This window comes from Aquila chrysaetos, chromosome 7 (assembly GCF_900496995.4).
Source record: "Aquila chrysaetos chrysaetos chromosome 7, bAquChr1.4, whole genome shotgun sequence".
In the NCBI taxonomy this organism is placed as follows: Eukaryota; Metazoa; Chordata; class Aves; order Accipitriformes; family Accipitridae; genus Aquila; species Aquila chrysaetos.
Window position 1 is genome coordinate 46115778 of NC_044010.1, and position 20868 is coordinate 46136645.

At 42.4% G+C, this 20868-nt stretch overlaps 1 protein-coding gene across 10 annotated transcripts in view; it reads right to left on the reverse strand.

The window, feature by feature from the left end:
• The window catches only part of CNKSR2 (connector enhancer of kinase suppressor of Ras 2), a 216669-nt gene extending 196472 nt beyond the window's left edge, over nt 1-20197 (reverse strand). For 3 of the 10 annotated variants that reach the window (XM_030019600.1, XM_030019598.1, XM_030019592.2), the window contains exon 1: nt 19774-20196. In XM_030019600.1, coding sequence (XP_029875460.1) covers nt 19774-19837 — 64 coding nt within the window. In that variant the 5' untranslated portion in view covers nt 19838-20196. Of the gene's footprint in view, nt 1-19773 lie in introns of all 10 variants that reach the window. The other 7 variants (XM_030019597.2, XM_030019594.2, XM_030019593.2 and 4 more) reach the window with 3 other exon arrangements.
• Between the last annotated feature and the right edge of the window lie 671 nt (nt 20198-20868).

Below are 20868 nucleotides of genomic sequence, written 5' to 3' on the forward strand. Positions count from 1 at the left end.
CTACAATTTGCAAGGATGCAAGACAGATATACAGGCACTGTCTCCTCTCACATCAGTGAAACTGTTTACTGGCCAGGAAAGGTTCCCTAATTGAAGTTGTAGGTAAGTACGCTACAATGCATCATTCGTCAATACAGAATTTTGTTCAGATGCTTTAAGCCAATTATATTATTATGAAAAAAAGCAAAGCATGAATTATTCCCAGGAGCAAGGGGAAAATATGGGTAAAAGCCCCAACCCAGCATGTGCAATGACTTCATAACGTCCTGAGCACTGTCCAGGAAACTCAGTCCTCTGGCCAACAGGAGTTTCTATTCATTTTCCCCCCACTAGGTTGTTTAACAGTTTGGTCACTGCTTAGACACAGCTGTGCAAACAATCTTTCAATGTTTGGCCTGATGCTGTTGAACTCCATCCCAAAACGTCTCTCCCCTCCTTTCTGCACATAGGATGAGGAAGGCTAATTTGGACGCAGAGGATTAGAGGCTTTCACAGCCCAACTTAAATCATTAGATCCTAACATTTCTGAGTTGTGAAAGAATTTTACTAAGTCAGATATAAATTTAAATTTGCTAATTAAGACAGTTGGTAGCAACAGTACTTCCTAAATCATCTCTAGAAGGCCTATTCCCATCTTCAAGAAAAAAATGCCCAAACATTTTAAAACAATTAAAAGCAATTAAACAAAAGCAATGAGAAAGTATTGTTTTAAAAACACCTTGGATGAGAGCAACTAGAAAAAGTTTCTGAGGGTACAGACGTAAAAAACAACAACTGCTTTTTTTAGCTTCCCAGAAAGTAAATCTTTCATGCCAGATAAAACAGAGGAACAGTGTCAGTACACAAGTACTTTTGCAGGACTATTCATTATTACATTATTTTCACAGCTATTGGCAACCCAAAACCATACCACCCTCAGTAGAGTAACTAAGGACTAACTACATGCAAACTGAATGCTGGATGCTAGCACGAATGCAGTATTAACGCCGCAGAAATAAAAGTCAAAATCACAAAATCCCCAGAATAAGGTTTCCGAGGTATATGTACCTCAGCTACACTGCAGTTCTCAAATACAGGCCTCGGTTCTGAGACCATCCACGCTTTTAACTTCAAGCACGTGACTACTCCTACCGAAACTAGAGCAGATCACGCTAGTGCTTTATGCAAGCGTGAGCTTGTGCAACTTGTCAGGTGATGAAGCTTTAGTTCTAGTAGAAAGCTGCGGAGTTACTCATGTCCTTTCAGCTGTTAGCAAGCAGAGACTAAAGAATTTGATTGATTTTATGGAAGGTATAAACGTCAGACCTAAGTATGCCCTTTCCAGTCTCTCTCAGAAATTAATGTCATTACCTTAGAATACTGTGAAAATCTCAAAAGCATCAGCATTTGGAGATGTTTAAAAAAAAAAAAGCTTTCTCATTAAACACATGTTATTAGCCAGTGTTAATATATAGAATGTGTTCAAAAATTAATTCTAATACAGTTTTATACAACCATAAGGCCTATTGACTTCTTCCTTCATTTTTGGTTTTTACCCAGAAATGTTTTAGTACTGGTAAAATAACTGGATTGCCATGTTTTCTGAATTTGGTCTTCAAGACTTTTCCATGTTACGTATTAGGAAAAAAACCCCAAGAAATCAGCAAGTGTTTTGATCATGCAATAGCTGATAAAGAAGTGTCAAGGAGTTAATCTTTGCGCACAACCTCAGAACGTAACAGACTGCCCACAGGAAGGTCTCCAGCTCAAACCCTGTGCTGAAATGTAAAGAGACAGGGTCCCACATGTCTCTTTGTGAGGCTCTTGTAACATAGGTTTCTGAGACTTTAAGACACTTTGCCAAGTATGAACATATTTTCACGATTCTACAAGCTAGGAAGTATATACAATGCTTCTTCCCTTTTTCAAAGAAATATTTTCTGGATTGTCAAGCCCACAAAAATATATTTAGTTCTAGTAATAACTGACCTTTGTTTGTTTGCATCTTGCTCTTCAATTTCACCTTCCCCACTGCTTACCACCAAGGTTACACTTCAGCTGGGCCTGCAGAGAGGTTCTTTTTTCCCCTCACTGTATGAAAGAAGCTAAGCTCCAGAGAAGAGGAGATGATTTTCTTCTGCAAACCCAATCCTCATTACTCAGCATCCTCTAAATGCCAACAGGAAAATTTACCCCGCTGGCATGCAGGAAAAACCCAACAAGGTATTGTTTTTCTTGGCCAGGTTTTCACAGTTACTTCTGGAAGAAAATTTTGCCGTTCAGCATTTACAGGAAACAAAAGTCTATTTTCCTGCATCCCAGTTCTTCCCAAGACCTTTGACTGCAGCAGTCATCACCTGCGGTCCACTGCCTTCCCCCAGGGGTGGCTGAGGCAAGGAGAAAGAAGTGCGTCTCAGCCCCGTCCCAACTCAGCAATGCGAGCGGGAACAACAGCCATAAAAGTCACCTCTCCCTCCCGTCCCCAATTCCTACCTACAACCCCACCGCTACTGCTCCTCCTCCACCCGTGCCTTGCGGCGCGGGTACTTCGGGTCCCTCGCTGCGCCCGTTCCAGCTGGGGAAGGCTGTGGTGCGGCCAGCCCCGTCTCTACCCAAAACCCATCGGACCGCTGCTCGGAGCATCGCTGCGGGCAGGGACCTGCCCACGTGCTCGTGGTTAGCAGAGCCGGCAGAAATCCTCGCAGCATGCATTCATTGCGAAGAGTCCTCCCGCCGCGGCTTGGGGCAGGTTTAGAACCGCAAAAGGGAAGGATTGGGGTTGATTAGCAAACTTTCACGGATGTTTTCCATGGCAACTCCCTTCAGAGTTCCCTGGAATATACTATTAAAAAAATGAGTGTTTGCTTTTAATCTTTCACACATTCTGTATTTTTAGAATACAAATAGTCACATGAAAATTATTTTGATTAAGTGCCAATTTTGCGCAGAGGAACAGATCTCAATTTAAGAAAAAGGTCCTACAATCATGGACCCCTGAAGGAATTAGCTGTTTTATTTTACTGTCATTTGGAACCTTTTGAATATCAGGCTAAAATCATAATAAAAGACTGTGCTTCAGTATTTTGAGGATTTCTGAGGCTTATAAATTTTCCTTATAAATTTAAAACTGAGAGTGCTCCTTTTTAAAGTTAGTCAGAAGTCTATTCCAAATAGCTTTTTTAATAGCTAACCCGTACTAGGGAAGAAACAAGCAATTCAATGAGTGTGTCACTGTTACAGAACCAATGTTGTATCACGCTTGTAATATTTCATTAAACAGCAGACCTTCAGAAGATGAGAAATCGTTAGTTTCAATCGTGAGTAGAAGTATTCACCTTTGCACCAAACGCTAAAAATGCCCAAACATTTAGAGGCAGTAAAAAAGGATCCTCCGGGCTTCTGCATGACATTTAGAATTATTTTATTACTATTTTAAGATTTCAAGAGTTTAAAAACATTATTTCAGGGAGAAGAAAATGTAGTTTGCTTAGGCCAGTAATCTCAACGCTTGAAATTGCTGCACCCCAAGTAAAATTGTTAAAGTACAATTTTTTCACTTAATTACAAATCTTTTCTTTACAAAAACCTTTGCACTAGTGACTACTGCTAACAAGAAAAGACATGGTGATTAAACGTTTCATGTCCTTTAATAGCTAATCTGAAGTGCTAATGAGCGTTCAAAACATGACAAAAACGTCAATTGTTGCAAAGCTTCCCTATAGAGCAATGAATAAATTTTACTTTTTCATTTTGCTTGAGTCAGAATCAGCACATCACAGACCTGGCTGCTTGAGCGCCGGTTACACGGAGTGACTCCACATAGGACCATCTTACAGGACTTCCCAGGTGGCTCAGCTCTCACCTACCTACCCGGGAGCCTTTCAGACCTCCCTCCATACCCCACAGTCCACACTTTTGTACAAGGGCAGCTACCAATTTCAGGAATCGAGCTCTAATTAAAAACACGGTATTAAACCCCCCTTGCCTTCTACAGATTAACCAACCTGCAAGCCCTTTCTTTGTTAACCGTGAGAGTTTACAGCGCCCTTTCTTTGGACGCAGGCTTGTCTTGCGTGCCAGGTAATTTCACCCCCGGTGAGCACATTAATAGCCCACGGATGCTGCAGGGACCCACGGGGCTACGGTAAGAGATGCCTCGGCACGGCCGCCGAGCCGCCGCCGGCGGTGAGCCCGCGGCACGGAGGCTGACCGCGCTCGTCCATCGGCAGCTCGACGCCCACACCAGGAACTGCACAAGCGTGGGCCAAAGCGAGAGCCAAGGAAGACCTTCTTTTAGTCCCTCTGCCAAAAGTGTAAAAGCGTCTCCGTCTGCCCTGCCCTGTGATCTGCCTTGGCGTATGGTAAATGCTCATGGCAGTTGCCATAATATTTTGCCATTATGAAATAAAAAAAGAAAAATGGTGCATAGTTTATTCAAGACACGTTACGTTAGTTACTTTGGTTTCCTCTAGTTTCTATGTTATGCTTCTTTTTCTACCAGTCTTGATATTTCAATATCATCAGTTCTTTTACGCAAACTCGGAAGGAGAAACAGAGAAAGCTTAGTCTCAAACTGTAAGATGATGTAATTTCAAATTTTCCTTGAGAAAGTCCATAATACCCCTGAAAATGTTCCTTTAAAAGCCATTGCAAATACTGGTGCACATAAAAGCTAGAGCTTACAAGAATCTCAGCATTTACTATGACTATTGAGTACTCTTCAGGACCTCAACTGATATTTTGAGCTTGTTTTAACACATGAACATGCTATACAGACTCAGCAAGTGATCTATTAACCTTATTTGTAGAGCACTTTTAAAAATCCTTATGACTTGACTCATAATTGGTAACTGACTGAGCAATATGTACCAAAGCCCCCCCTGCCCTTGTAACAAACGGGATGCAGATCCAGCCCGCCATATCCACAGCAATGCCATATATCAGTATTTGGTCAAAGCTCTGATATTTCTCAAGCTTCAGGGAGCTTCAGATATCAGTTTTGGTGTTGTATTTGTTTATTTTTCATCAGCACAGATTTGTTTTGTAGCGTCTCGCTTATCATGGTAACAGTGAGAGATCACTGTGCGAGATCAAAGCAGACCTAGAGTTTATAGCAGGCAGGAATTTTACACCAAAAGGTTTCCTATTGCTCAGAATCATTTAATCAGATAATCTGTACAAAACAAAAAACTTGCAGTACTCTTCTTTCTCCTTCTATTCATACATTGCCTCTCTCTTTTCGCATATGACAAACTAGGTTATACAGGGCCTACATTTTACAGAGCCTAAGACAAGAGGCACCCATCCAATTGGTTTCCGGCACCAAGCCTCTCCCAAAATACCACGTTATGAATTACAAACACTCTCTCCCCTCCTATATTCAGTCAGAATAATGGCCAACCAGATGGCAAATTGTGACGGCTTCTGCTGCTCAGCCAGAAGTGTGCGCAATTATCATTTGGTTACCAGATCCCTCCCTCCAAATAACCTCCACAATAATTCACTTCACCTTTTCTGTCGTGCTATTCAGGCTGTAACATCCTTGGTCAATGATTCTCTACTTAGGGATGAAGAAAGGTGCCTACTCAAGCCCCTCTCCATCCCTTCTTTTTGGGGAGGCGGGGGTGGTCGGTCTTCGCTTTTAAGGCTCTTGTATTTGCAGAAAGAACCCAACTTGTTCAGTCAACAGGCTCAGCAACAATATACTGAATAGAAACCTCATCTGTGAACTTTTAAGCCACTAATAATGGCTTTTTCTCTTTTCAGTGTGCTACAGAATCCGCACCAACATGACCACCGAAGAATTTGTCAAGGGACTGCTTGACAGCTGGGACAAAAGTTAACAGGGTTGTTAATGCTCAGTCCACCCCACAGCTTTTGGCACGAGAACAAGATAGGAGGAAAAGCAGGGTACGTGTGATTTGTTTAGAAGGTGGCTCCATCTCAACAGCCGATCCAGCTTCCCAGCTGGGTGAAGTTCCTCAGACCTCCAGGTCTCAAATCGGGAGTGACAGGCGGCACGGCAATCTTCAAGTTCCACCTGTGCACACTCAGATCTGTATGGAAGAAATCAAAGCACTGCAACGAGGAGACCACTGGCAAAACGTACAAGGCTTCAAACAATCTGAAGGTCATCAACCAACAGCAAGTGCCTAAGGAAGTACAGACAATCCTACCTCTTCACTAAAAAAAGGTGGTTTTTTCTGCCTGATGGTTTTTAAAAAGGTTGCTAGCATAGGCATACCGTGTTGCAACGATTTCTATATTTAAAACACATTCCCAAGCTTCAGGTATCAAACTAAATGTCTCTCAACTTAGTCTTGCCGTAAAGCTGAGGCATTTACACATGCAGAACAAACTGTAGCTTATGATGCTAAACAAGACTGAAAATGTTTTCTGTGTCAATGATTAACAAATCTTTGTATTTTCCAATATATAAAATGCCTTAATGGCTTATTATTTCTAAGTTATACAAGTCCAAGACAGCAGCATCCTACAAAACCAACATCAACAAGAAATGAATCTGTGAAAGAGCAAGCAATTTCTGCCTACCAAACAGGATATATGGAGAGTAATATAATCGAGTGGTTTTAATTAGCTGGGCATATAAAGCTGTTAGAAGACAAATTTCTTTCATTAAAAAAAGCAGCCAGTCAGTTAGAAATGCTTCAGTGCACTTAAAGCAGAGATGACACAAGGCATTTAACCTTCTCCCTGCCCTGTAACGAGGAGGAGCTGGAGGACTCGCGATACAGTGGGTGACAAGCAGCCTCTTCACCTGCTGGTGAAATACTGGTAACTCCCCAGTAAAGTGAACAATACAGAGGGTCCGGCAGCACATGGGAAAAAATTCAGCGGTATAAAGAACCACTTGCTGTAATTTTGTTCAGACACGCAGGAGAAGAGTTTCTTACAAAATGAAATGTAGGATTTTTAAGGCCTTCCAGTATTAAGTACCTGAGTTTTGTGTGCTAGCCAAAAATGGTGCCTTTAGCAGCTTGGTACAATAAGCTGTTACTTTGCATAATACCTACTTCATTTTAGCACCAGATACCACAGGTTTTGGTTACTTGGTGAGCATCCCCGCATTACTAAATACTGGGAATTTTCTTCATTACTGCTTTGGTTTCGTTTTCCTTCTAATAATCCAAGTGAAATATTTGCTCATTAGTAAAGGCAATTTCTCTTTCCCAGGGTTCCATCTCATACCACATGGGTCCCGAGTCAAACGCTTATTTTACATGTGTAATTTCAAAAATGTTTCAAATCTAACTTAAAAAATGAAAAAAGAATGTAACGTAAAACAGAAGTGACCGAGAACATGTGCGTATGCATATCACACCTTTTTCCTCCTCTCCACTTAAATTACTCTGCTTTCCCCATCACATGTTTTTATCCCAACATACTGTTCCCACTTCCCCCCTTGCTTTGGGCTAGGGGTACACCCCGAAGAAGGGCTATGCCAGCTCCTCCTTCTCCCACAGGGGACAGGGGACACATCAGAAACATCAATGAAAAACCCACTGCACAGATTATTAGCAGAGGAATTAACTCTGCCCAGGCCCACCGAGAGACTCACGCACTTACAGGCAGAAATTAGATGCCTGAATTTAAAACCACAGTCATCAAAAGCCGCTCTTAATCTTTCAGGGCGTGATTGCAGACAGTTTTGTCTGATCAAATTAGGATGGAGACAGACCCATCCTTGTCTCCAAATCCTGTTCTTGCCAATGCCACCCTGGGCGCGCGCACACACACACACACACACCAGCAAAGCACAGGGAACCTTACGCTGCAAGCCCTTGCTCCCAGGAGTATTACGAGATTCTCGATAAAATGAAGAACAAAATACAGATAGCCCCGAAAGCAAAGCTGGGAATCCAAGATTCCCCCTTGCAGCTAACTGGGGATTCGCTGGACAGCAGTTTCTTATTTTCAACATGGCTTTGGGAACAGAGATTACAAGATACTGTATGAATGTCGAATTGTTCCCCTTCAGTTCAAAACAAGTCATTGTTCTGGGATGGGAAACTGTGGTTTCTCAAAAGACAAACATCCCTTCTTGCTTGTTTCATTAAACTGGCAAAAGAAAATTTAATTCAAATTAAGAAACATATTCAAACAGATCCACTGGAGAAAAATAATTGATATTTATGTGCTGTTGCCACTTTGCACTCGTTACAGGGGCTAATGTTTTGCAAGACACATCTTTTAAACCTTACTAAGCTTATTATTTACTATCTCCTGACAACCATGACTTCATTTCAAGAGCTGGCACACATCCCATTGTGAGAATCTAATCTTTAATAACATATACTAATTAAATATGCACATTTAATGCTAAAAACAAAAGCTAAAATTCAAAACAAAAAAATATTCATCTGACTAAACAGAGCAATTGGATTAGAGCACACAGAGCAAACTTAAATAAAGTCACATATGCCACAGCAAAAAGTCATTAAGGGAAGGGGGAAAAAAGGTTAAAAAAAAACAACAAAAAAAACCCCCAACAGGCAGACAACTCTTTATAGCTGGCCTTATCCGACCTCTCTGAACTCCTAGCTAGTTTACTCCCCATCTGTCATACGATAATAACTTTAAAAGGAGCACATTTAAGAACTCATCAAAAGTTCATTCAAGTCAATTGTTCTTATGGTGCTTGATTACATGCAAGAAGGGTGCATTCTTCTAGAGGAGCTACACGGATTTATTTTTCTCAACACTGATGGCTGATTTTTACCATTAAACCATTTACAATTTATCATTTTGTGCTGTTCCACTGTGACAGAAAATAGTAAGCAGTAAACAAAAACAAATGACCTGTTGAGATTTAAATACCTAATCATGCCACTAAAAAGCTATTTCCATCTATTTGCTCATTTTTAAATTTCTGTAATCTGGAAGCCATTTTCTTTCTAAGAAGTACAGTCATAACATTTGACATTACTAAGATGCTTTGAACTCAAAAACTTTGAGCTACAACTTTGTAAGCTGCCATAACACTTTGCAAGATTTTATCAAAAGAAAATTAGATAAATTTGTAATTTTAGAAACAATTTTATCATCGATTGAAACTACATCCCAACACATATCAATCTTTTCCTTCAGAGGTCTCATTTTAATTCTTTCTTGAGGTGAATTTTGATTTAGTAAGATTTATCAAAACAGTATTCTGCAGGAAACGCCTTACAGTATTTGAGAGCACTAAACGAGAGGGTACAGGCTTAAGATTTACAGTTTTAATTCTTAAGATAAATACAAGTCAATTACCTTGTAAGAAGTAGACCACATTACTAAACAGATACAAAGTGAGGAAATCTAATGAAATGACAAGACTATTTACAATTCCTAGATGTTATTTAATTCTGCCTGTTAGTTGAATTAATTTCATACATATGCAGTTGAAGGGTTATGAACACGTTCATTTTTCCTTTGGATTCTCAACACAGCCTGCAATACATTATTAACTGAAAAACAAACAATTTCTAAAGTAAGGGTCTTTTAATTATTTTTTATTTTATAAGGGACTGGGCAGCAAAGTTGCTATTCAGCTCTAACTTCAACTAGAAAACAAATCTTTAGTTAACGTTTGGGTTTTTTTGAAGGAACACATCACATATCAAAGTTACATTTTCAGTTATTCTATTACACAGAGCACTCCTCCAAGCAGGAATTTGCGCAGCTCAGGAGAGGTGAAGAACATGCAAGACCCGGTATCCTGCAGCCTCAAGCCCCCGTCCCGCAAGCCCTGGCATTCGGACCCCCAGGCAGCCACCTCCAGCACACCACTGCACCCTGCTTCAGAAAGCAACGGTCGCAGGAAGAGGGATAAAACCCTGTGATCTGATAACACCACCAGAGGCAGTCACTAATTGTCCAGTCTGTTCAGGTTTACTCATTCATCTCGCATTAGCATTAGCTACCTCCAGTTCATAATTGAATAGTTCAGTGTGGCTTATAGTGAGCTGAAGGACAGCGGTTAGGATGGAAGAGAGAAACTAGATGATGTCCAAAAGAGTAACAGAAAAGGGTTTTATCAACCAAGACAGCACAAGCAAAGAATCAGTGAGCTCCTTGTAAACTAACTTTGTAAACTTTTAGTAACTGAAAAGAAATTACCTTTAGCCTTCCACAACAAATTTCACCTTTTATTCATCTAGCGAATACTACATAGTACATGGGGTATATTTTCATAGAAAAGTGATTTTTTTTGTCTTGCACCGAGTGTTTTGTTTTTCCCAAGACCTTGGGTTGGCAGGCTGGTAAGACCATTTTCAAATACTGACATTTCCATCAGGGAGATGGCTAGCGCTCCTTCATCAGCTTTGCCACGACTCTTCAGCTGTCTTGTTCAAGCCAAGGTATTACCAGACACACCAAATCCTTTATTTAAAAGAAAAAAAAACAAAACAAAACAAACCACACAATGAAATATGCTAATCTTAGGAATACAGAAGCTTCATGACTGCATATGCACCATTTTACTTTCTATAGTTGCTAAGGGTAGCTTCATCGTAACTCATGCAGGCATTCAAATGTTATGCCAGTAATGTTATTTGCTAAAGCAGACATTTAAAACAATCCTTTGAAGGCTATGAAATATCCAGTCCTTTTAAAAAATGAGTTTATTTGCTCTCAGGGAGTCCTGTCATATACCTAACTTTCTTATTTTTCTAATGATAAACTGTCCTCCTTCCTTCAAACATTCAGATTGACACTTATATGGAAATTTCTTACGTGCAATGATTATGCTTCCATGCTGAACCTCTCTCTCTCTCTAATCCACACGCAGAGCATGACAAACTATTCACACTCCACTGTCCTCTTAGACTCAATTATCAGGCCTCCAGAAATAGGCTTTTGACCACAGACTGCATTAAACGGCTAAGATCCATATGGTTTAAAACATACAATGAAATAACGGCTAAAGTAATGAAAACTACATCTGATTTTGAAGTCCAGTACCCAACCGATTACCGATCACAGGTATTTTCAAGAGGACTTGTGGGGCACAACACCCAAGACTATACTAAGTAACATAAAGAGAAATTTAAGAAGCAATAAGCCTCCACGCTCTAGGTTAAACTAACATGCAGTTAGTTTTATCTGAAAATATTTGAAGACCGCAATATTTGAAAAGGGCAATAAACACCTCTCTGAAAGGCACTAATGACTACTTCATCACCGTCCACTTACAGAAAGTTTTAGAAATGAGTAGAAGCAGACTACAAAAATAAAAACACACTAACAGATTTGTATTTCTTTTCATATTAGCTGTAATAAATTAAAGCCTATCAAAAAGAGCCATGCTTGACCTCTGAAGAGAAACGGAGACGAAGGGCACACGGTTCTATCCATGACAACGAAGCAACGATAAACAAGCCAGCCAGAAGTCAACCAATGCCAAACACTCAAGAACGTACTTTTGGGATATTTCACCCCATACTCCAGTCACGCTTCAATCAGACTAATAAGGAAGAAAATTGTTATTTGTTTGGTATTTAAAAGGTGTACACAAAGAGGTACAAGTGTAGATTCACAATACTTGACTGTACACAACGTAAGCTATTTTTTCAGAAAGCAACTTCTACTTTGCCTTCAACAGGTCCCTCCACCAATATTTCTTGAAAATCTGAAACAAAACAAGGACAAGAAGGGCACTGCACCTTGCAAATCAAAATATCAACTGTGTGAAAGCAACCAACAAAACTACAAAGCAAGTAAAGAAAGTAAGGCAGGCACATGTCAGTAATGGATATCAATGAGGGGGAATCCAGTTACAAATATTTTAATTATTAACATGGAATTTAATCAGGGTGCTAGAGTTAACTCTCCCACTATTATGAAGAACACCAGCGATCCTTCAGTAACCACACCTGGTCAAGATTTCAGGTTGACATCTCACTAGAAACACTAAGGTCTCTTGTCATTCCCATGAAGGGTTTCAGTGTTGACTCAGAGGGAAGAATGCCATCTAGTGAATTTTCAGACAACACTGGCATGTCCCACCTGTATTTATCTGGCCTCATTACGCAGAGGAAGGTTTTCTTCACCTCCTTATTGACGTGACGATTATCGGGAGAGAAAGGAAAGACAGAAGGAAGGGAGGCCGGGGAAGAAGTATCTATTTTAAAATAGGTCATTTATAGCTGTAGCTATTGGCAACTGGTGGATCTGGCCAAACCAAAAATAAATGCTACACTTCAACAAAAACAGTAATATTATAAACTTCTATATGGCTGACAACCATCCTCTGTGGGAGGCAAGAGCCCTTCAGAGGTGACCCAGCCAGCTGCTCAGCAGTGTCCATGGGCATATTCACCCTTCCAAATACAAGAGGGCCAAGGAGGAGGTCCCGGCGTTACCCCCGCTCATGCACATCCTTAGCTCCCACCCCAACACTCCTCCAGACCATTTTGGCCAGCTCACTCAGAAGATTTCATGCCATCGGTGGTACTAGACCAAGCGGCACAGGCACGGCCCCATCAGCTATATCTGAAGTTATGTGACAATGGCTTATCTGCTTGCTGGACAACCACTGACCACCCAACAGCGGACACCAGTAAAAGCCTAACAGAGGAGTCTCCACAGCATTCACAGTCCAAAATTCAGCATTACCAAACAAAGACCCTGTTCCACCTAAATCAATGGATGTTTGATGCTGATGCATGGCTTAAACCATTTATTTAAAAAAAGCTATTTGAACCTTTAATTTAAAGGCTCAATTATTTCTCATCAACTTTTTACCCTCTTCTTCACACAACAGAAAAGGTATAATACAAAAGTACAGCACTTTGCATCCCACTATATTAAAATAATACACTTCAGCTGAATATAGTTTAATTACGGCTTACTCTGGTACACTCATATATTAATTAACAGTTTACTTGGAAATTCCCACCATATGGTACTGTAGCAGATGTTAATCATGTAAGGCCAAACACTTTGAAATTACTGTTCTAGGCACTTCATCTGAGGTACCAAGCGCCCTAAATTTCTACTTAAAGGCTGAACTGGAAAGGATAAACTGCCAAGCACCCTACAAGATCACACTCACAGCTATTTTCTCAAAGATAATATTATTTGGCAGATAAGCAGAACAAAAAGGGCTAGATTTTCAAGCCTCCAGTGCTTTAAAATGACTTGATATACTGAATTCCCTTTGCATAAGAGAAATGCCTGCACTGGAAACCTCAAGGAAAAATTCATTTCATCTACCAGCCATCTGCTAACCCCCACACACTGTGAGGGCAAAACGTGTATATGAGGGGATGCTCCTGTAGCGTTCCAGATCTTGGGTGCAGCAGACCAACGGACCTGTGTCTTCCAGCCCCTCACCCTTCAATTGCAGGAAAGGAGCATTACGAGGAGCAGCAGATGCTTGCTCTTGGACAGTCAGCTGTTTTAAATTTAAGAGCAAATGTCCTGTGAGGTCCAACTGTCCCACAAGAAGAAATTAAGCTTCCTGCACAGTGCTGCACGTAGGTTCACGTGGCAGTTGCTTTCCTCTGCGTTTTGACTCTAACATGGGCCTAATGTTGGGCCGCCAAAATTTTTCTTCTTGAAAAATACAACTCATCTCCAGCTCCCTACTTCACCTTTTTGGAAAAGTGGATGTGTTTGAAAAGCTGGAAGAGACAAATGAAGAAAACGTGGCATTTCATAGTTTCACGACACAGCCCTTCCAGAATTGGAAATTTTTAGTAAGGTATGTGGGAACCCTTATCTTACAGCATTTGTCTTGATAACTATTCACCTTCTAAACTGAAGGTTTAAAGGTTTTATTAAGTAAATTATTTAAGCAGTAAGCATGATAGCAGCAGAGTTTTGTTTTATTTGGATCTAGAAATGTAAGGCTAAGTTATCCTGCTAAAGGCAAGTGCTTTTGCTACAGGTGATCATTGATATAGTTATACTCTGACTTAATGAGGAAATGGTAACTTCTTGAAAAAAAAAAAAAAACAACCAAACAACAAACCAGCATCTACATAGCAAGGAAGCCTGAGGAACAAGCTTTCCCTTTCTCCTGGTTGCATACCTTTGAATGCAAGCCTATATACGAAAAATTCTCTCAGGAAACAACTTTTCCCTATTCCTCTGGAAATCAGTTACAAATATTACTACTGGACTCTGAGAAATATGCTACAGTCAAATGCTACAGTAACTTTACCGAGATTAAACGGTTATCTACATGTCTGAGGATCAGACAGAAAGGCTAGACCATTTGCCAATTTGGTTTTCAGGAGATAAAACTGCCTGTTTTATTATTGCCAGAGTGCTAAAAGACAACTACATGCAAAGATTCTAAAAATACATCTGTATATCTATTTCAAAACTCTCATCTGAAAAGTGATCTGGTTTATATCACTGCCTTGCAAAATTCTTGACACCCATGAACCTGAAAAGGCATCTGTAAATTTCTTGGTTCAATACTGCAGTGTGCAAATAAATCGGAATAAGATCAGAATATAGAGCTCCACTGAACTGCTGGAAAAAACCACTTGAGAAAACATATTGTGAGGCCATATTTAAACTAACAGATGTTTCGGAAACAGAACAATATGTTCAAACAAAATAAAGGTGTAAATGGGCAGCGTTAAAAGAGCTCCACAACTAGCACGTTCATTTCGGTAGCAAGCAAAATCACCTCATCTAGGAAAGCTCCCTCCCGAAAAGATCGTTAATTTAGAAATTAATTCTCAAGTTATACTTAAAATTTGGCTGCATGAACTATTTGCAGAGTGGCTGCTTATGTAACATTGCCTTTGCTATGGCAACACCAGGGCTGTTAGGCTTTGACACATCCCAGTTGCAACTGCAGTTTCATTTTCTGCTGATAAAACAATGGGAGGAGAGGTTTTCTAATCACAAACCAAGATGCTCTAAAACCCATCACTGTGACTGATGTGGTGGCCATCGATACTGCTGAAACTCCCAGTGTCAGAAGGGCAAGCAAAAAGCGAGAGATCCACAGGAAGAATAAACAAGCCAAAGAGAGAGATCTTCCAGTGCTGCTTTCACTACAGTTTTAAAGCCAGAGTCCTTAAACCCAGAGTTTGGGAAAGCACAGTTTGACTCTTGACTATCTGTCTTCGTACAAACTCCCCTCTCCAAAAAGACCCTCAACTTGTCTTACTGAAATTCTTAGTGCTTTCTTACAAATGGAGTAACTATCTATAAATTAAAAAGTTCAGGAGTTCATCGAAATTGAGTTCCAACTGTGGCACTATTTCACATTTTTCTACAGCTTTTCCACAGCTTTTCTTGCTAGGCATTACAGTAGAAGTCGTAACTCCATTTAATAGCATCACTTCAACTAATGGAGCACTACATGTACCCTCCGATACTGCAAAATTTCAGTTTGCTTTTCTTGGGAGGAAAAAAAAAAGTTTTAATGCTGACAAATTGTAAAACACCTGATCTATTCCACATATGGCACTTAGCAATGACTATTCAAGTCGATGACTGTTCTGCAGCTCATCAGTCATCTACGCTAGCTTCACAAGGAACTGAAGTTTTAGAATCCAAGCATTTTTCATACTCTTAAATATCCAGCTTTTGTTTCCCTGAGACAACTCAGCCTTTTCCGTATTATTTCTAACAGTCACATCTGTTAAGGGCCCTACCGAATGCAACATGAAGGGAAGTAGTGAAAGAAAACACCTTTAACTCAGTTGCCTTCACTGATGAGCTCCCCTGTCGCTACCTAATGGTTCAGGAACTGCAGCAGGACCCGGGTGTCACCACAGAAGTCCAAGGGTTCCGCACATGCAGGCACAGGAGCAAGAGGATCCCCATAGCAACATTTTTTTTTAACTCATTAAGTATTAGAGCCTTTCGTTTCATAGCACTCCCACAAACTCCTGCATTTTCTTGACGAGTAACACCCAATTCCCATTACGCCAAGCGGAACACGGTTGTCGGCAGCCCATGACGACTCCGTGCAAACACACACATGACTGAAAATGGACAGGAACTTTTGTACGTAAAGAGCAGACAGAAACTCAGTTCTTAAATCCATGTAATATTCAATTACCCCAACGGGGAACTTTTGCACTCTGTTTTCGCTTTGCTAGCACGTTCAAGTTTCTCGTTCTCTTCCCCCAGTCCTTCTAAATATTTTTATCCTTCTAAACGCTCGTAGGGTGGACTTTATAGAGGTAAAAAGCCCCCATTCCTTAGCTTTAGAGGCCTTTAGAGCAACTCCATGCCTCAGATGTCAGCTTCTTGAGTATGACTACCATTACAACAGTTTAAGCTGTATGAGCTTAGTATAAGCTCTGCGAGCTGTCATTCAGCAAACAAAAAATAAATATTTAAGCTTTGTTAGATAAAGTGATATCGATTTTTCCAGGTGGATTGCCTTTTTGAGCAGATTCTGTCATTGAGAGATTGGTACTGAATGAAAACTAGAACATTGTTAAAAGCAGCAAGTCCTTATCAAACTACAGCCATTATAAATAACCTCAGACAAAAGAAGTTAAATTACAAGACTCGGTTAAAAACATCCTGATGTTTGGAAAGTAAATGCCTGTCTTTGAGTTTTCTCAGCACCTCAGAAATCTGAAACACATCTGACACGTTCCCTTCCCGAGTCAGTGAAAGCCATGACGTTCGACGGCGCTCGCCTATGCAACGTGTTAAAGGCGTGCAACGCGGCAGCGGAATCCACACATGTCCTCCGAAGGGGAGGCAGAGGAGGTGATTGACACAGTTTCAGCTCACTGATCCAGGCAGGGCCTTTAAAATTAGTACTAACTTTATGAAAAGCAAAATAATACACAGTTTGAATCAATTTAAATATTCATTCTATCCTCCACATACAATATGCCATCCTGTGGGAGAGATGAGCTAATCCATCTGCTCTTTTTCCAGCTCTGTGACAGTTAATCTTCTGTCGGTGGGTTCATTCTAAACCACACAAAAAACTCAAATGCTGACACAGGCTCCGCTCGTTTTGTCCTTTTCATTTGCAAAGTTTTAACTGGCGCTTTGGTCCGCAACTTCTTATCGTGCACATTTTCATGGGTCAGCATTTAGGTAGTCGCTTATTTGCGTAACCAGTTCCAGGTACAGCAGCGTTAGAGTCCATAGGCTATTAAAGGATCCATAGAGCAACCATGTATATCAAGGAATTAAAAAAAATGAGAAGGCATCGGAGAGACTGTATTTATTCCATGAATACCCACGGGCTTGAGCCTGCTCCCTGTGCAGCCATCCAGCCCAGAGCTCAGCACTTTCATCTGACACTTTTCAGCAGGAATATTTTCCCTGTCTTCATTTCTCACATCTTTTAATATGAGGCCCAATGCTTTATCGCTGCCCTGAACAAAACGCCACTGAGGGAATGGCTCTTTTGCCTAAATAAAGAATTCCAGACGGGGCCTTTTATTGCAAACGTTCAGGTCATACCAGCAAGACCATCACAAAAACACTGAGAGCAATAAAATCTAAAGTGTTTCATTTCCCCTTACTTTCAGATAACTGTAAACAATGTTAAACAGTAGGATTTTCCTTTTTCAGGAAAGATTTTGCTTTGAACATTGAAATCTATTTTGAAGAATGCTCTTTACAGAGGTGCTCTGAGCAGGCATATTACATAGCAGGGCACTTACTTCAAGGAAGAGGTTAAAACAGAGTTCGACATTTATAATTGTGTAAAATAACCCCTGTAAGTCAGCAAAATATTCTCGCATCTTGAAGTTTAATGTCATTTATGCAAACCAGACTTGGCTGCCACTAATGCAATGACCACTAATGCACTCACCCCAAAGTTCTCATGACACGTTCACGTTTTCCTCATTGAGCTGTCTTGGGTACCTCTTAAAACACAAATAAGCTAATTTTGAGACTTTCAGAAGCGTAATTTGTTGGAGGCAACGCATTTAAAGCGGCAGCAGAATATTTTGCCACCCGGATTTCAGGAACAACGTTTGCGACACTACAAATGCTAAGTGAGGAAAACGAAGTTGTTGCAGCCAAGACGGCTTGCCCCGATCCACTACCGTCCTTCCTCCAAACTCGGCAAGGTGTGATCCATCAGACAGGACCAGACCTGCCCACGGCTGCTGGTCACACTCATTTCCAGGCTCAACTTCTGCAACTAGAGCGGCCATCTAGGTGGTTTTCCTCTAACAGTGCTAGTCAAAGGCAGGTGCTTTCTCTCTTTGCACCTCACTCTAAATGAAGGTTCATCTGCAATTCAGAATACAAAATGAAGAAATGAAAGCTTAAAGCACCGTATCTGTGTTTGCTCAGTAAAAATGAAAGTACTCCAGAGAAACAGTTGAGTGTTGGCACCAAAATAAACAGGTTAAACACTAAAAAGCAAGCTTCATAATCCAAAAAGTAGGCACGATTGCAATGACTGCTTTTTTTGTGAAGTTCACATAATCATTTTTAAACACAGATCTACAGCTCTGTGTGTTAGTCACAGGTTTCTAAGCACAAGCCTTGATCCAGCCTCACAATTTTTAACGTTATCATTTAGTCAGCCTGTTGTTTTTAAAGAACTGGTTTTATATTGATGCAATACAAAAGCAGAGTATGCAATGTACTTCACCTGTCATTCATGAAAAGTATTTGATGCATTAAATTTTTGAAGTTCTAAAAATGCACTATCTGCAAATTCATTATTTTTTCCGCATTCTCAAAATATGGGGGAGGTATCTCAGACGTTGATTTGAAAAAAATCCTACACAATTTTTTTTTTTTTTCCAGAAGTAAAAATGTTGGAAGCTAAATAGCTGTAATAAAATATTCCGAAGTTGAAAAGGGTTTGCTTTTGATACTGATCATCTGTAGCTCCTTCAAGTTTTTCACTAATATTTACTAATTTCTTAGGATACAAAGTATCACATTATTCTTTTGTTGTTGTTATTATTCTATGGAGTGAGAACACTTCAGAAACAGCAAAACTATGTATGTTACCAAATATAATTATAACTCGACAGCTATAAATGCCAGGATCAAATAACTGAAAACATATGCTATATGCCTGAAATTTTAAGGATGATGAAACTGTCACATTAGTAGCACACAGCATGTTATAAAGAACTCCCACAATGTAGCAGTTGTTCAAAAGTTGTACCCATCCGGTCATCCTATCTTCACAAAAAGATATATAATACTAGATGGTGATTTATTCCAAACACAGCTGCAGCCTAACTTAAAGGTAATAACAAAAAAAAAAAAACAAACCAAAAAACAAAACCAAAAAACCCACCCAATCCAAACCACGCCGCAAAAAGACCTTTTTTTTTTTCTTTTTTTTTTTAAAAATTACAGTGTGAAAGCCCCGCCGGTGCGCGCGGAATAACGGAGAGCCGTTCCCAGAGAAGTCCCCAGTCTTATTCTCGGCAGACTTTATTTCGGGGGCGGACAGGTGCGGGAGCGGAGCGGCAGCCCCCGGACACCTGGGTCACCCCCGTGTCCCCCCCGGGCTCTCACCGGGCCGGTGTACATCACGGACCTCCAACCGCCGGCCCTGGGGAGGGGGACGGCGGGCCCACTCCCCCCCCCCCCCCCCCCCCACGCGTGGGTGCCCCCGGCCCGGCCGGGGGCAGCGGGGCCGGGGGGGGGGGGGGGGGGGAGCGGACCGACCCACCGACCCAAACCGCCTGCGGAGCCCCCCCCGCCCCGGGCTTTATGGGCCACCGGGGGTCGCCAGCCGCCCCCGGCCTCCCTCCCACCTTCCACCCCTCGGCCGAAACGCCTTGGGGGGGGGGGGGAACCGCGGAGCCCTCCGCACCTGCGGGGATGGATTTGTTGGGGGGGCCCGGCGCCGCTCCTCACCTTTCATCCAGTCGACGACTTGGCTCGGCGACCACTTACTGACGGGCTCCATGATGAGGGCCATGAGGGGGGCTCAAAGCCGGGGCCGGGGGGGGGGGGGTGCTCGGTCGGCCGCCGCTCTCCGGGCGAAGCTGTGAGGGGCGGCGCGGAGCGCGTCTGCCGGCGGCGGGAAGAGAGAAGCCGCTAAATCCCCGGCTTGCCTCCGCTCTCCGCTCCGCTCCGCCGCCTCTGTGCCTCTCCGGGGATTTTCAGTTCATGTTGCCGGCTGAGGCGAGGAGGAGGAGGGAGGGAGGAAGGGGGAGGAGGAGGAGGAGGAGGCTCCGACGCCTCCCGCCCCCGCGGGCAGCGGCGGCGGTTGCCGGCCCCCGCGGAGAGGGTCGGTCGGCGGGCAGCGAGCGGGCGAAGCTGAGGGGAGAAGCGGGGAGAGGGGGGGTCTGTCTGTCGGTCTGTCTGTGTGTGTGTGTGTGTGGCGGGGGGGGGTCGTGGCTCGCCTCTGCCCGCCGGCTCCCGCCGTTCTCCCCGCCGGTGCCTTTTTTTTTTTTTTTTTTTTTCTCCTGGCGGAAATGACGAGGCGGCTCCCGCCACCCGAAAATATCTCCAAGTGAAATGGGGAGGGACGCCGGGGGGGGCCGGGGTGACTCGGGAGCTGCCGCGGTTGGAGGGGCGGCGGGGGGGCGGCGGCAGCGCCGAGCACCTGCTGCCGCCGCCGGGGGCGGGGGGAGCGCAGCCAGCCGCACCGTTTGGGGTTTTGTTTGGTTTTTCGTTTTGGTTTTTTTTTTTTTTTTTCCCCTTGGAAAAAAGCATCGCTGCGTGGGTGGGAAAGGTAAATCTCTTTTTAATTTTTTTTTTGTTTGGTTTTTTTTGGGTTTTTTTTTGTTTCACCTCCCGACCGTACAACGGCAGCTCTGATGGGGAGCCGCACCTCGTTTATCTTTGCCTGCCCGCCCTCGCCCCGAGGGTGCAGAACCGGGGAGCGCGGGGGGGGGGCTGCAGGTGCTGAAAATCCACCGTCCCCCGGGCTGGGGCTGCTCCAGTTCTCCTCGCTGCGTGTCGTCCGTGTCCGTCCGTCCCCCCCAGGCTCCATCGTCCTGGAGG